The sequence below is a fragment of the Colias eurytheme genome, chromosome 4 (genome assembly GCF_061535395.1).
Source record: "Colias eurytheme isolate Ceu_HAF_F1 chromosome 4, ilColEury1 Martin Lab GWU primary, whole genome shotgun sequence".
Classification (NCBI taxonomy): Eukaryota; Metazoa; Arthropoda; class Insecta; order Lepidoptera; family Pieridae; genus Colias; species Colias eurytheme.
In genome coordinates this window covers 4,989,956-5,005,135 of record NC_142983.1, presented here as the reverse complement: position 1 = coordinate 5,005,135, position 15,180 = coordinate 4,989,956, and the positions used below count along the sequence as shown (strand labels likewise).

The 15,180-nt window shown below is 31.9% G+C and overlaps 1 protein-coding gene across 2 annotated transcripts in view; it reads right to left on the bottom strand.

The window, feature by feature from the left end:
- Window positions 1-2,689: 2,689 nt before the first annotated feature.
- Window positions 2,690-15,180, bottom strand: part of LOC149908926 (uncharacterized) — a 49,342-nt gene continuing 36,851 nt past the window's right edge. For both annotated transcript variants that reach the window (XM_090120499.1, XM_090120500.1), the window contains exons 4-8: window positions 11,749-11,884; window positions 7,423-7,556; window positions 6,810-6,986; window positions 4,922-5,138; window positions 2,690-4,704 (exon numbers count right to left, since the gene is read on the bottom strand). In XM_090120499.1, the coding sequence (XP_089976625.1) occupies window positions 4,568-4,704; window positions 4,922-5,138; window positions 6,810-6,986; window positions 7,423-7,556; window positions 11,749-11,884 (801 nt within the window). In that variant the 3' untranslated portion in view covers window positions 2,690-4,567. The remainder of the gene's footprint in view (window positions 4,705-4,921; window positions 5,139-6,809; window positions 6,987-7,422; window positions 7,557-11,748; window positions 11,885-15,180) is intronic.

Genomic DNA, 15,180 nt, shown 5'->3' with positions numbered 1-15,180 from the left:
TTCAATGTGTATATATGTACATGAATAATAGGTATGTTTAATAAAATACACGTCAGGAAACGTATAAAAAAACCACTATGTATTTTGTTTTTTATTTTCTGTTTCGTATTCAATGCCACCTCGTGGTTAGCATGAGCAACTGCATTGAGTTAGGAGCATGTTTTGAATCAAATTTCGATATTTGTGTGAAGGCTATTTCTAGCAAATCATAATGTCGTAATTTTTTTGCATCATGTTCTATTGATAAAAATTTAGATACATAGTGTGAATAAAAAAAGCAATCAAATCGAAGTCAAATCACTCATCTGTAATACCTAAAGACTACATTCTTCTATAACCAACCTAATGTAGAGAGAGAAGTATTTTATTATACTTTCCAATCTATAATGTACTTACATTGAGATATACATATATTGAGACGACACCGCCTACATCACTTATGTTCCGCTCAACATACGCCACATGACGTATGTTGAGCGGTTTTTTTTAATGGTTTTAAAGTGAAACGCATCAAATATGCCTTCGTGTGTGTTACGATATTGCACAAATAATACGGAAATGTGCAAAGGAATAACTTTCATCGGTAAGAACCTAACTAGATAATAATTTTTTAAACTTAGTTAGAGCAAAAAAATGGCGCACAGATTTTGTTCGTGGTGTCTCCTCCATACGTATAGGAATATTATCTCAATGTGTACTTAGGTATTTTTAAGTGATGAATTACGAAACCATAGAGTTGCGTTATTATTTAGAGGCTTTAATATATAAAGTCGAGGATGAAAAAAAAACAATGTCTGATATTTGAGATCTGTATATTTATAGATTTTTATTTGAAAGAGTAGATAGTTTATAATATATTTGAGGTACATAATATAATGAACATGCACCCATTGCCCATATTATCGTTATGTTTCCGGCTAATCAATCAATCAATTTAACTTTAATGAATTCTAGGTATTAGTGATAAATGATAATAATTGTTATCTGTGGATACATAGATACTTAGTTCTCTAAAATATAGGTAAGCATAATTGCTATTTGTCGATGTAGCGTTTACCGACTTGATGATAGATATTATTTTTGTAGTCCGAGCCTAATATGTAAGTACCTACAGGTAAATTAGCTTGGAGAAATTTTTGCATATGTAGTGGTGTGTATATTACTCAGATCTTAGAGCGCGTTTCCACTATATCGTTCTGGCCTATACAAAAATGTTTCGATATCCTAACATTACTATTTAACTTTATACTTATTCCTAGCAACACTTTTGTTTTCAATAAAAACAAGTTTTTATTTGAAAGAAAATGGTTTTGACTTTATAAAAAAAAATATATCATTCAATTTTACGTCCTTGAGCAAACGACAAGGCGACTACCGTGAAACAATAAAATATCGTGTCCATAATAATTTGTTTCATAATTAATATTTGACCATAATAATTACGAAACAAAACAAATAAATAAATCGTCACTTGATAGTGGAAAGTGGAAACACGCACAAAACCAGAATAAACCAGTTTACGCTGTCCGCAGGTGCCACGTGCAGTCGTTTGGTAGCGTTAGAACATAAAGCACATTTCATTCAAAAATTATAATTATTATGTACGTAGTTTAATTGATAAATTTTGTATTTGTTGATTGTTGTTATTATTTGTTATTATTGTTATAATATTTGTTGAAGTGAATTACATGTCCCGCAGCCGGAGGCCCCAAATGAAAACTCAGATGTACTTAAAAACTACATTTAATAGCTAAAATGAGACTTTTACACCCATGTCTGCACGATGCAGACCGGAGTTAAAGAATGAATTTATACAGTTTAATAATTATAAAGACGTAAGCTTGGATGCTATAAGGGAAATCGCATCCACATTCTATTCCCGTGCGAACGGCGTATTCAGCAGTTTTGTATGAAGGCAGGGCCATAACTAGTGTTTAATTTGTGTGTAAGTGTTGTAACTTTATATTGTTAATTCAATATGGCTCCAGTGTTAAAACATGGTCGAGGCAAGCCTTTGACTTCTCAAACTAAAGAATTAAACTTTAAATGTCGTTTCTTTTTCAGGTTAGTAAATTTTTCATTTTAGTAACATTGTTAATGTAAAAGTTATATGTATGTTAAATGTGCAAATATTAAAATAAAGTCTCATCTTTTTCAGAGGAGAAACACATATAGTTTAATTTAAAATCCCTTATATATACAGGGTTACTTGTAAAACACCGGCAACCTCGCAGGACAAGATAGCTAACATCATAAGTAACAACATTTCGACTTTTGATAATTTGTTAGATTTTATTTTCATACAAAAATAAATATTCATTTAATTTTCCGTCTGAATATTATAAACTCTACGCCTCCCAAAAATTACGTAAACAAAAAGCGAACGAGAGGGGGAAGGGGGCGTCGCGTCGTCCATCCGATAATTAATAGAACATAGACTTACAAATGTAAGGAGAGTACAATAAAAGTTTAAAAAATCATTTAAAAATAATTTATTGCGTTATGCCAAAAGTCGTAGAACAAATGTTGTTATTTATGATGTTAGCTATCTTGTCCTGCGAGGTTGCTGGTGTTTTACAAGTAACCCTGTATAAAATAAAAACTAAAAATAAAATGTTGTTTTATTTTATTTGCTGACCATACACTACTACAAACGCAAAAATTTCTTCAAGCTAATTTACCTGTATGCATTTGAATAAACATTTTCATATACAAAGTTCAAGTTTCAACTGTCATAGATTCGTTTGTAGGTAAAGTATTTTAAAAGTAATTTACCCTTTCAATAGATTGATTGAGATACTTTTATAAACAGTTACTGGTATTTGATTTTCAAATCAGTTGTATGGTCCCACGCTTTTATAGCAATTGAAGGACAAAACCTTAGAAGATAGACGAATGCGTTGAATAGAAATTTGCATATTATTGCTGCATTGCTGTGACCTAACATGGCAAACAACCATCCATTCTTAATAAAGAGTGGGTTATAGGACGGATTTCCCTGTTCATAATTAAATTCCAAGCGGTTTAATTTCGTTGTTATGTACGAGGAGCCATTAGGAAGTTTATTCGAAGAGGAATTATTAGGGAAGAGAAACTAGGCCTCGTTCTAAAAGCAGATTGGAATTTAGTCGGTTTTCCAAGGTTACAGTCTATACCGACATAACCCAGGACACTTTCCTCGAGGGCCTGTTGTATTTTGCATTAAAATATAATAAAATCATACTATTTTTATCCGACATCAGTCATATTGCTTGCAGATAATCAGAGTGCCTGCTCAAATACCAAAAAGAAAAACCGTTTAGTTTTACATATACATAGTTATAAAGATCGTTAAATCTCACACTAGATATATATAATAATATTATTCTACCCTACGTTACAAGATGAAGAAGGTAAAAAGACTAAGCTAGTTTATGTAAATTAAATTTTTAATATATGTCATTGGTATGATTTAATTCGTTATTCATATTTACAAATTAGCCGGATGTAACAGATAATAATAGTTATTCATATTTTATATAAAATTTTCGTTTAATGACTGTAATTAGTGTTAGATATAAATAATTTTAAAATAAGTAAATAAAAATCTAAAGAAAAGTCTCTTTTTATATCTAATATAAATAACAGTAGGTAATGAAGAATTATTAACATTATTCGGAATGAGAAGCTATTAACTAATGTTCATATAATTATTTTAGTCCTAAAATATTTGATCCCAAGTAAATAAAGAGCCTTTTTAATAGTGCATCTAATGGGCTTCAAACACTGAATCCATTCTATGCACATCTACTTAAAATAATTTGGATTTATGGCTTTGGTACAATTTGTTTATAACATTTCAACAATAAAATATATTATAGATACCTATTGCGTAAACAAAAGTTATTTTATTTACAAACTAGGTACTATCTCCAATGGAGTAATGATATGTTTTGGCGATTTCGATAAAATCTAGGCACAATAAGGTAACTTCCATAAAAGCCTTATTTCACGATCATTATGACTATTCAATTTTATTATCTATTTGCTTTTCAAAACTCTATCTTATTAAGTTGAAAATCTTAATCTTAATTTGAAAATATTGATCGCGTTTATTCGATATCACTTAATTTAAAAAGTATGATATGTACTATTATAATTAAAGGAACACAATGATACTTTTGTATTTAATATGCTAGGGACATCATAAGCACACGTTGACCAAAATTTGTTATCATCTACTTGATTGCATACGATATAATATACCTACATATTATATCAAACTATTTAGAGGAACTATAGATATATTATAATGTAGTGATTTTTTAATTTTAGATATATGTAGGTTGTAGGTATTACAAAAGTATCCAAATACGTGTGAATTCTATACTTTTAACTGTATTGCCCGTAGCATGTTAATTACATTAAATATATCGATGATTTGTTATAAGCTCACAGCAGTGAGCTAAAGAACACGTTTAAGTCAAGCTCGCCTATTAATTATTTAATTGGTAAGCCCGAGCAATGTTTAAACTCGAATAATTTTATCACAGCCTGATTTCTAAAAACATTGAAAAGGTATTATTAGTCAAATGACGAAGAGAACTAATAGTGTTATATGGGTAATAAAAGAGGAAATAATTGAAGTGCTGGCCATAGATGTGCTTTGTCCCGTAGTAAGGTTAGCGGCTAATTCTTCTTGCGCCGTAGGTCGGATTACATCCACTGAAACCAAAGAGAGAATAAGGTTATTTTAAAATTCTTCAAATGAATGAATTGAATGGCTGATAAGGAGTTCTAAAAGATTACTTTTACAAAATTGTAAGTTGTATTTAAAGCGTTCTTGAACAGGTAACAGAACGATGCATGTGTGAACTATAAAGGAACTTTATTTGTGTTTATATAAATGTTTTTGTGTTTTCGAATATTTTTTATTATTTACCTATAACGGTCTCGTTTCTCACATCCGCAAATTTATCATCTATGCTCCGGAACTCCGGTATAGTACTGACACAGGACACTTCAAGTTTTCCCGTCGCCACTAATTGTAGCTCTGACACAGTTACATACAAGTCCTTGCCTCGGCTAGGTTTTCGACTTTTATGCCTACTTAACCCGTGGATACTATTGTCATCTTCATTCTTTGAAAGTCCTTCTGCCTGAAACGATAAGAATCTTATGAGAATTTATACTTTTACTATTAAAAGATTTCCGGAATCTATGAACATATGCCATGCCGTGATTAATAGATATGTACATATTTGTAGATTCATAATTCAAAAATTCACTTTATTAACCGGCTGATGAAATATATAAAACATTAAACGGATAATAAATATAACAATTAGCTATGTATTATCAATTAAGAGGTCTCTGCGTAGGTACTCTGTTCTTATGTTACTACCTGACTTAGACCGAATCTTTATGAATGCATTGCATTTTGCACTACCTACTCGTAGATGAATCATGAATCTATAAAGGTAGACTGAAGACGTTTCCGGCTATAGGTACCCACTGCAAGATATATTGCCACGTCATGACTACCGCGCATACTAAATGGCAAAGCGAGTGTCGAGCCGCTTCGCAGGTGGACTGGTTAATTTGCATACAAGTAATTTCCTTGTCCTTAATGGGAAAAGTTGTTAAATGTTTAATAGCTATCGTAAAATTAACGCTAATAGAAAGCTATTTCAGGAAAGTGTTAAGTGTACAAAGTTTTGATTCACACCTTACATAGGTATAAGTAATAAAAATGTAAACGATCGCTGCTTGTACAGAAATTACACGAAAAAAACTATTTTTCTTCGGCTAACGAAGTAGAACCTAATATTATTTTCCCTGTATGTATGTGTAGCTGAAACAGAAAATAGCTTTACGTATTTAGTAGGTTAATAGTTAACTACTAAGTATATTTTTTCGTCAAAATTAAAAATGGTTCCTTTATATTTAAATCAAATATTTATAAATAGAAAAAATCGAACGAGAAAACATAGACAAACATTATGTGCAATATAATGAAAAATAAACAAACACAACACAAACCACAGTAAAAAAAATAAAAAAAAATATATAGGCCCGATTTTGACATTTAAGTTCCCCTTTTACACAGTCCATATGAATTCCTGTATAATATAATAAAAACTATAAAAATGGTTCTTTAGTAGGTACCTTACTAAAAAACTCAGGAATACCTACAAGTTCATTAAACTTTAAAGTAACTTTGTAGTTCTAGAATTTTGAAATATTATTTCTTTTATGAAACTTTGCATGAAATAAATGCAAATTTTTACTTCACGTAGGTACATTCTGTTGATTCAGGTATTCCTAGCACATGCTTCATTCATGTTTCATGAATATTTTACATAAAACAATATTAATATGAACTTGTTATTTTTTTTTACTTAAATTTTAAATTTATAAGGAATGAATTTTGTTTTGGTGTTAATTTTTAAAGTTTGTGGAATCTTGTGGTATTGGTAGATATGTATTTAGATAGGTTAATTAATAGTGTACCTACTGAAAACCGCGCGTGATTTGTCCTGAAAGGGTTGCTGTGTTTGGATTCGTTTAATGGTTTTTTTTTAATATATAATATAACTGTTTGTTTGAAAAACTTAAAAGTTACGATATCATAAATACATAATAAAGTCTCGGAGATACAGTTTCGGTATTAGTTTAAATAACTATATAATTAAAATCTGCTTTCGCATTTAAATAGAGCTGTAACTTATTTGTAATAAATGTATTGTTTTAGAATCGACTACTACTACTAATCGACTACATTATAGTAGGTACTTACAACTGTACAGAAAAATAAATTGAAATAATACCTCTTTAAGCACACAGCCAGGCGCTCTTGTAGCGACACGTGACGTATGTGTGAGTGCAAGGATTGGTGGTGTGCTCAATTCAGATTCAGGTTCAAAGGTCTTGAGGAGGCCCCTCCGTGAACTTCGCTCGCTCATGGATACCCGATACTTGTGGGAGTTGGCTTGAACTTCATCCATCTGTAATATGCAGGATATAATGATCATTATAATATAGATAAAGTTAGGATCGACAAATATTTTCAGGGTAACATAGTTAAAGCTTTAGATATGAATACAATTAATGGTGATTTTCCTTTTTTATTGTTCTTATCCGCATGACGTTGCCAGACTACGGAAATTAGCAAGCAATTTTCTATCCATAATTTATAAGCCTTTCTAAGTATACCTAATTTCGAAATTTAACTATATTGAAATTGAATTGCTTTTAAAACTAGAAGACAATTTTCTTTTTGAATTTTTTGTATGATAGGTATATATTGTCTATCGAACTACGACCCTTATAATCAATTCCTTAATTCAGACATCGAGCTTCGTAGCGTGGCATTTCGGTAATTATTTATTAAATAGGAAGATTGTAACTGTATATTTGAATGTGAATGGAATATGAGATTACCTTTTTGCCATTAATAAACCATGTGATGTGCGGCGCCGGCAGCGCAGGCGCGCTAGTGCAGTTCACTCGGAGGGTCTCGCCGAAGCTCAGATATCTACTTGGGAAGTCGATACGGGGATGGTGTTTCTGGGGATCTAGGAAAAAGTATACAGTTAAATGAATAACACCTTATATGCTCGATGGAGTAAGACGGTACGGTACCTATGTTAATGAAGCACCGTATGGTAGGTGAAAATATCATGGATTCTTTCTGAAAGAACATTGACATCCTTGTAAAACTTTATGAAAAAAAAAAATACTTTGTGAATTAAGAAACTCTTTCGCCTTAAAACAGTTAATTTAAGAACTAGGAGAGGTTTGCAAGATCTTTTTTCATGACAAATTAACGAAGTTTTAACAAAAACTTGGAATGTTTGTGGCTACGAATATACTCCGTATTTTTATTAGGGAAGCGAGAACAAAGTTGTTGGTAAAAGCTAATATAAAATATTATAATGATCAGCATAATAGTTCCCTGCGAGCTTGAAACGTTGCAGCCAGATTGTATGAATGTTTTCCAGTCCATTAGTTAATTTCCTGAAACTGAATGATTTCCCGTTTGCTTCCGCACCCTGTTGCCTCAATTATGTGGCCCGCTGTACACTGTTTTGGCCTACAAATTTACATTTAAATGAACAAGTATACTATGTCGTGAATTATTACAACAAGTATACTATGTCGTGAATTTATTCGCAAGTATAAAAATGACGTTTATAAAAACACAGTGTCTGTTTTTATTTTCAACTAATTTCATTGTGTTATTCTTCTTCAACTAATTTCATTTCAAGAATTTTTGCTTTTGTATAATAAGTTATAATTTTATTATTTAATTAATGTTATAACAAATATGAAATTCAAATAATAATATTATTTAAAGAGAAAATATGCAGTTCAGAATACTAATGGGAAATATTATTATTACCTATCCTACGTAATAATGAAGGTAAGTAGTGAATTTGCATTTTCTTTTAACAATATTTTATCGGAGCAAGTATACCAACACACGAATTCTAAGCAATAAAAAACGAACCTCAATATTTGTTACTCTACCCACATTCGATAAATTACCCGATCAAAGGAATAAACCATTGCAACCTTTTTCGCACAGAAAAGTCAGTTGGAATGAAAATTTTCTTACTTTTTTAACATGCTATAAAATAACAATTAAATATATAAAATAGGAATCTAATCTAATAGACCGGACTCTCAGTGGAGTTTCGTTTGCAAAAATAGCGGACCTAAATCTGACTTCTGATATATATTGTATAGATCCCAGACATCCTATAGACAGATGTTGCCAACCAGTTTTGTGGTCCCCCTCTCCCCACCCCGGTAATTAAATATGGCATACAAAGAAAAAAATAAAAATTTCCAAAACATGCCCCACACGGCACGGAACTATTGAAACGTAAACAATGGACTATTGTTAATTATTTAAAATAATAATTTAAAAAATATATTGATGAGTTTTCAATCTATAGTGGTTTAAAGTTAACTCAAAAATGGAGCATTTTCGTAAATTTTCTAAAAAATCTTAGAGAAAGTGTAAGAAATGTTATAATATGCTATATATTCGTGATCTACTCAATAAGCTCTTTCATTTGATACTCCACACGGCATGTTTTGGAAATTTTTATTTTTTTTCTTTGTATAAAAGAAAGGTGTACAACTGCGATAAAATAAATTCCGAGAGGAATAAAACTATGAAATTCATTATTAAATTTAAAATTTTCAGTAATAAATCTTTTGGCACAGTCACACTTAATAAAACTTTCATTTTGTCTCTTAATAGAGCTCCATTTCGTCTATTATAAGAGACAGATTTTGATTATATATTTTGAGTCCTATTTCAACTACAATACAGTTTACATTTCATCTTCTATAACATAAGCCGAGGTCATTATTTGCAATGCGCGAGACAACAAAACGATGCATTCAATTTGGTTATGGATGGAATTTGTGAAGAGTGAATTTTGCATTATTTGATGAAAATTCAGGAAGTGCGGCATTAGTATATTAAAATTATGATAATATTATAAATAGACTTTACTTATAAATATTAACATTTCGGAATAACGTCATAAATTGTTGCATGTTATTTAAGCTCACACATACAGGGTGAAATTTAAAGATACCTAAGTTTTTAAAGTGGTAGTTGAGAATTGCCTTTGCACGAATTGGGTCAAACTCGCATCAGTTAAGTAACTACACGCGAAGATTTACGCTATATTGTAACTCTCATAATATTAATAGTACATCACTGCATTTCAAATCGTTAGGGGTCTCGAGAGGCTTCTATATAATATATTCTTTTCTCTTTATTCAATTCAACCAAGACACGGCAACTTCAAGTATTCTTGATAATTTAATATTTTATATTATTTGAGAACACACTGTAACTTCATCACCAGAATTATATTATAGATGAATTGCTACTGTTCGCTATAGCGCACGATGACGCGAATCCATGTGCAATTTCATGTGACACAATTTAATTATAATTTTTGGAACATAAAATCGAGTTAAAAGTTTTTAAATCTGTGTCAATTATTAAGCGCGTCACACACGGTGAAGATACCTAAGTACTATAACATTTTATGTTAAGATTCTCTACTATAAAATATTTCAGTATCTTAAGGTATCCGGTATCAGCGTTCTGACCATCATTTTTCTTTTTGTCATTGCGTACTAAGACCCCTGTAGAACCGCCATCCTGTTACAAATGACCCGAAACACTGACACAAAATTTCGGGTCGGTTAGAGAATCTTAACATAAAATATTATAGTATCTTCACCGTGTGTGACGCGCTTTAATCCTTTTACGTGCAAGTTCGCTGTACTGTGGCAATGTAAGGGCCGGCGCCCACTGCCGGCACGGCACGGCATGGCACGGCAGAGCATCCCGCGGCGTGCAATGGCATCCCGCGGCATGCCGTGGCATCCTGCTAAAAGCCCCACTAATGCTGCATAAGTTTCAACCTTATTTCAACTAGCTAGCAATCATAATTCCTCGACCCCAAAGCAAGACACGTCATGCCGCCGCATCCTGCGGCGTGCCGCGTCATGCTGCAGCATCCTGCGATACGTCGCGGCATCGTGGCATCGAAATAAAGTAACTTGAATTCTAAACTGATTGAAATAGGATTCAAAATAACTTCATTAGTAATAAAATCCTCTGCCCTGCCATGCCACGCCGTGCCGGCAGTGGGCGCCGGCCCTAATGCGTCAGACATTATATTTTGCACTTAATTAAAATAAAAATAATAAACCAGCAACGTATTTTTTTAAGAATGTGCTACATGAGTCCATATCTATTTTTAATTTTACACGTTTAATTGAAAACGAAATCAAAACTATCAGGATATGTATTAATTGGTCAAATTCTATAACATTTTTATTTTAAATTTTTATAAGTACTGGGAAATGTTAAAATTTTATATTTTTAATGTTTACACATTTAGGCTGAAGAGAAAAAATAAAACGAGAAGAAAAGTTAACATTTAACTATACATAATATAACTGTGACAAACACAGAAAACAGAAAACCTATACTAGCCACCATAAAGCTGAAGTACGCGCGCCTACCTACATGAATATAAAAAAAACCGGCCAAGTGCGAGTCGGGCTCGCGCACAAAGGGTTCCGTAGCAGCAAATATAATAAATTACAGTTAAATCAACCTATCTCAAAAACTATAAGAGATACTTTGATCAAACCAAAAATCGTTGAAAGAGTTAATTAGCATGCATCACCTCTATTTTTTTTAGAATTTTATACCCCGTAGTTATAAAAATAGAGGGGGGGGGACATACTTTTTACGACTTTGAGAGCTGATATCTCAAAAACCGTTCACTTTAAGAAAAATGTTTTTTAGAAAACTTTATATCATTTTAAAAGACCTTTCCATTGATACCCCACACGGGTATGTACATCGAAAAAAAAAATTTCATCCCTCAGTTACATGTATGGGGGGCCCCACCCCCAATTCTTTTTTTTACTATTTAGTGTCATATTTTTGTAGCGGTTCATACAACACATATTCCCATCAAATTTCATCACTGTAGTACTTATAGTTTCCGAGTAAATCGGCTGTGACAGACGGACAGACGGACAGACGGACAGACGGACATGACGAAACTATAAGGGTTCCGTTTTTGCCATTTTGGCTACGGAACCCTAAAAAATTGTAACAAGAAAATTACATTATCGAAAGCCTTACATACCTAAAGTGATTATAATAACACGCTCAACATTAGATTAAAGGCAGCGAAACAAAGGTTTACATACGGAATACTGTAAGTTGCTTTTCAGGAGACGCTTTTGTGTAGATAGGTGTGTCAAGGGATACTTCACACGAGTAGCTGCCGCTCGCTGCGAAGTCAAGGTTCTGCAGGATTATGGAGTTCTCTGTTGCGAGAGCGATCTGTAAAATATGAGATAATATATTTATTGAGGAATTAAGTTTAACAGATTTCTACGATAAATTTTACTGAAAGTTTATACTGGTAGTAGTGAGTAGTGTTGAAGCAAGTTCTAGGTTTTGCTGTCATTTGTTTTCATTTTATTAAATTACAATTTGGTAACACTGCTTTCCATCTGGCATTGGATGAGATTTTTCAGCGCGGGTAGTCAATTTCACTCTCTAGCATTCTATCATCTTCAGAGACAAAAAAGCATTTAATAAAATCGCTTCGTTGTGACGCGAACGAAAACCAAACAAACACTCTTTTGCACAATATAACTAAAAAGTAAAGAATATAAAGTCGAAATGGAGCTTAAATCATCAGAGGTTTAGTAGTAGAGTATCTGATCGCTGAAGTATGCCATGTTTAGCATTAATATTCTATCTATTGATAATGACTTCAATTGTAATATTTCCTTTATTTTCTTAGATTTAGATTTTTCAAAGAAAAGTACCTCGTAACATACAAAAGAAGAAAAGAAACACACAATTCTATTCGTAAACGTAGCAAGAGGATCTTCCCGGTGTTCCAAGAAGATAAAAGAAAAAAATAGTTAGGTACCTATATTTTAAACTACATCCAATTAAAAGTATGATATTGCTTCGGGATATAGGTACATATCGTATTGATAGATATACATAATTATATATTGAAGTCTAGGTAATATTATATTCTACGTACACTGCAACTGCAAGCTTTCCTATTTTTAATTCCAAACGCTCATTAAAACCACAACAACGCTCCAATTACAATAGTCTTAATTAATATTCTAAAATGTGCTTAAAATAAAAGCTTGTATTTTTTATGTATTGAAGTCAGGGTCTTGCACTTAGTCTATCAGTAATTCCCAGACTGACCTGGAAGCGAGGTCGACCTGTTACGCCCTCACGCTCAAATGAGACGGGTACATGCAACAGAATGTAAGGTAAACCGAATTAAATTAAATGCGCTTTTCCAACGCTGTTTTTTTATCTGATTGACTTCACTTGAACCGATATAAATGAGGGAAAACGCCTACCTACTGAAAATTTACAGGCATGCATTTTAAGCTCATCTATTTACTTTTTCGGAATCATAATTGCAAAATTGCGCCACCTGCGCCTGATGTCGACTGCTTTTTATGGTTTAAAACTTGAATTATTATTTATTAATGTTCAGGTAATTTTTTTTTATGAATACGCTCATGTTTCTAAAATTGTTTATCAAAAATAAAAGTAATGAAGGCTATTTGCCAATCCTCATAAGTGTAGGGTAATAGGAATGAGATTTCATCTTAAAAAGGTTCAAGTATGCTCTGAAAATTCTTTTACCAAAAAATTTGCAAGAGCGAATTAAACCATTCTGTTTTATTCTTTCTTTGTTTTTCTTACCTAAATATAATTGAATTCAATATGATTTATTATAAATATATCTAATTACGTTTATATTGTATAGTGTATACCTACAGTAAATTTAGAAGATAAAGGGCATAGAATGTATGAGTTTTGGAAGAATGATGGGCGTTGAAATGAATCGCTATTGTGCGTTTTCACTCCATTGTTACGCATTTCCACAGTTTCCTACCAGTTATTATCAGTTAAACGAGCTTTTATAATTTAAAATTGATGTACTACAGAACATTCAACAGTCCAATATTGCAAATATGTTGATTACTTGACACGGTTTATTTTCATTACAAAATGCATTCGTGTTTTTGAGATTGGATTATTATCTGTGCGAGAAAGAAGATGAAATGAGCAATTAATTAAACGAAACAAAAAAGGTCGCTGCATGCCACAGCTCGTAAAAAAAAGTAAACTTCCTAGACGGCTAACATCTCGGATATTACCGTAATTTTCGTGAAGTTGCAAGCTGAGATCTTCTAATTCATTAAAACGTTTCAACTAAACGGTGAACAGAGCGTTGATGAGAAACTTTATATAGGGTGTCTGCATGTTATACGAACAGATTTTGCATATTTTTTATTTGTGCTCATCACATTTTCTTACAGGATGAGATTTTGTATTGGCACTCATACTGTTAAAATGTAAACGTAGATAAGCATGAACAAAAGAAGAGTGAATTAAATTGCGATCATGTCAGAAGTTGAATCTTCCTTTATACCATAACCGTTAAGTTATAGCTACCTATTTTACCATTTCTTCTATTGCTAAAACAATCTAATAGTGTAAAAGAGAACAATGCACTTTTCTTTTTGACCTCTCACCTCACTTGGTAGGTCTTGACTTTAAACCGAACATCTAAGATGTACCTACGTACATAGTGCGTAATGTTCCTTAAAGTATGGCTACCTCACCCAACGCCGACCCGGAAAATTAACTCCAGCCGGGCTATTACCCTGACGGCATCCCCACTTCTAGCTTTTAAGGTGAGTCCATACATTCTGGAGTGTTTGCAAATGGCTTACATTTCGCAACTTAGGGCATGTGAATGACGTTTAAAGCGAGTGTATGAATTAAGGCGTACTGGATTCCTCGCACGTCCGTGTTTGGAGTGAATAAGGATATTTTGGAATATTTCAATATATAAAAATGTTTTAACGCAAATCATGTATTGAATATTTTAAAATAAACACTCGATTTTAGTGACAAGTGTCAACTAGGTACTTTTAACTGAAATTGTAGTTGAACAGTCGATTTGTTATCGTATTTAATCAAGTAATCACTATCCTACATTTACTATTCATTCCATTCCTACAGATGTAGGTAGGTACAACTTATGAATACGTGACAATATTTATAGCTACATTTAATTTTGAGAGTGAGTTATAAATAGCAACTTGTAATATTTCATACGTATAAATTTCAGCTTTTCCGGTTTATAAATAAAAGCACGAGATAATATAAAATTTCAATTTATTTGTAGCTAGAGGCTGGAGTTATTTATGAGATACCTGTACACGTAATGGAATTAAATTCTAAGTCTGAATAATTTTATAAATTTTAAGAAAGTTCAGTTGTAGTCAACTCTATATACAGAATAAATTTGACTCTACACACCTAAAAATGCCTACGAGAGATAGTATCTTTACTTCTTAGCGATATTGAACACTTTCTTGTAGAATTGTAATTGTATGTACATTTATTAAAAGAATATTTAATAAATTTTCAATATTTTAATTCTGTACGCAATTATCGTAATATTATGTTCATGATTTTTTTTGTTTTGTTTTAATCAGTATAATTGCGAAAAATGGAATTACTAATTTTTCCATGTACCAAAGAAGGTGCGTATTATATGTATAAGCAAAAAATAT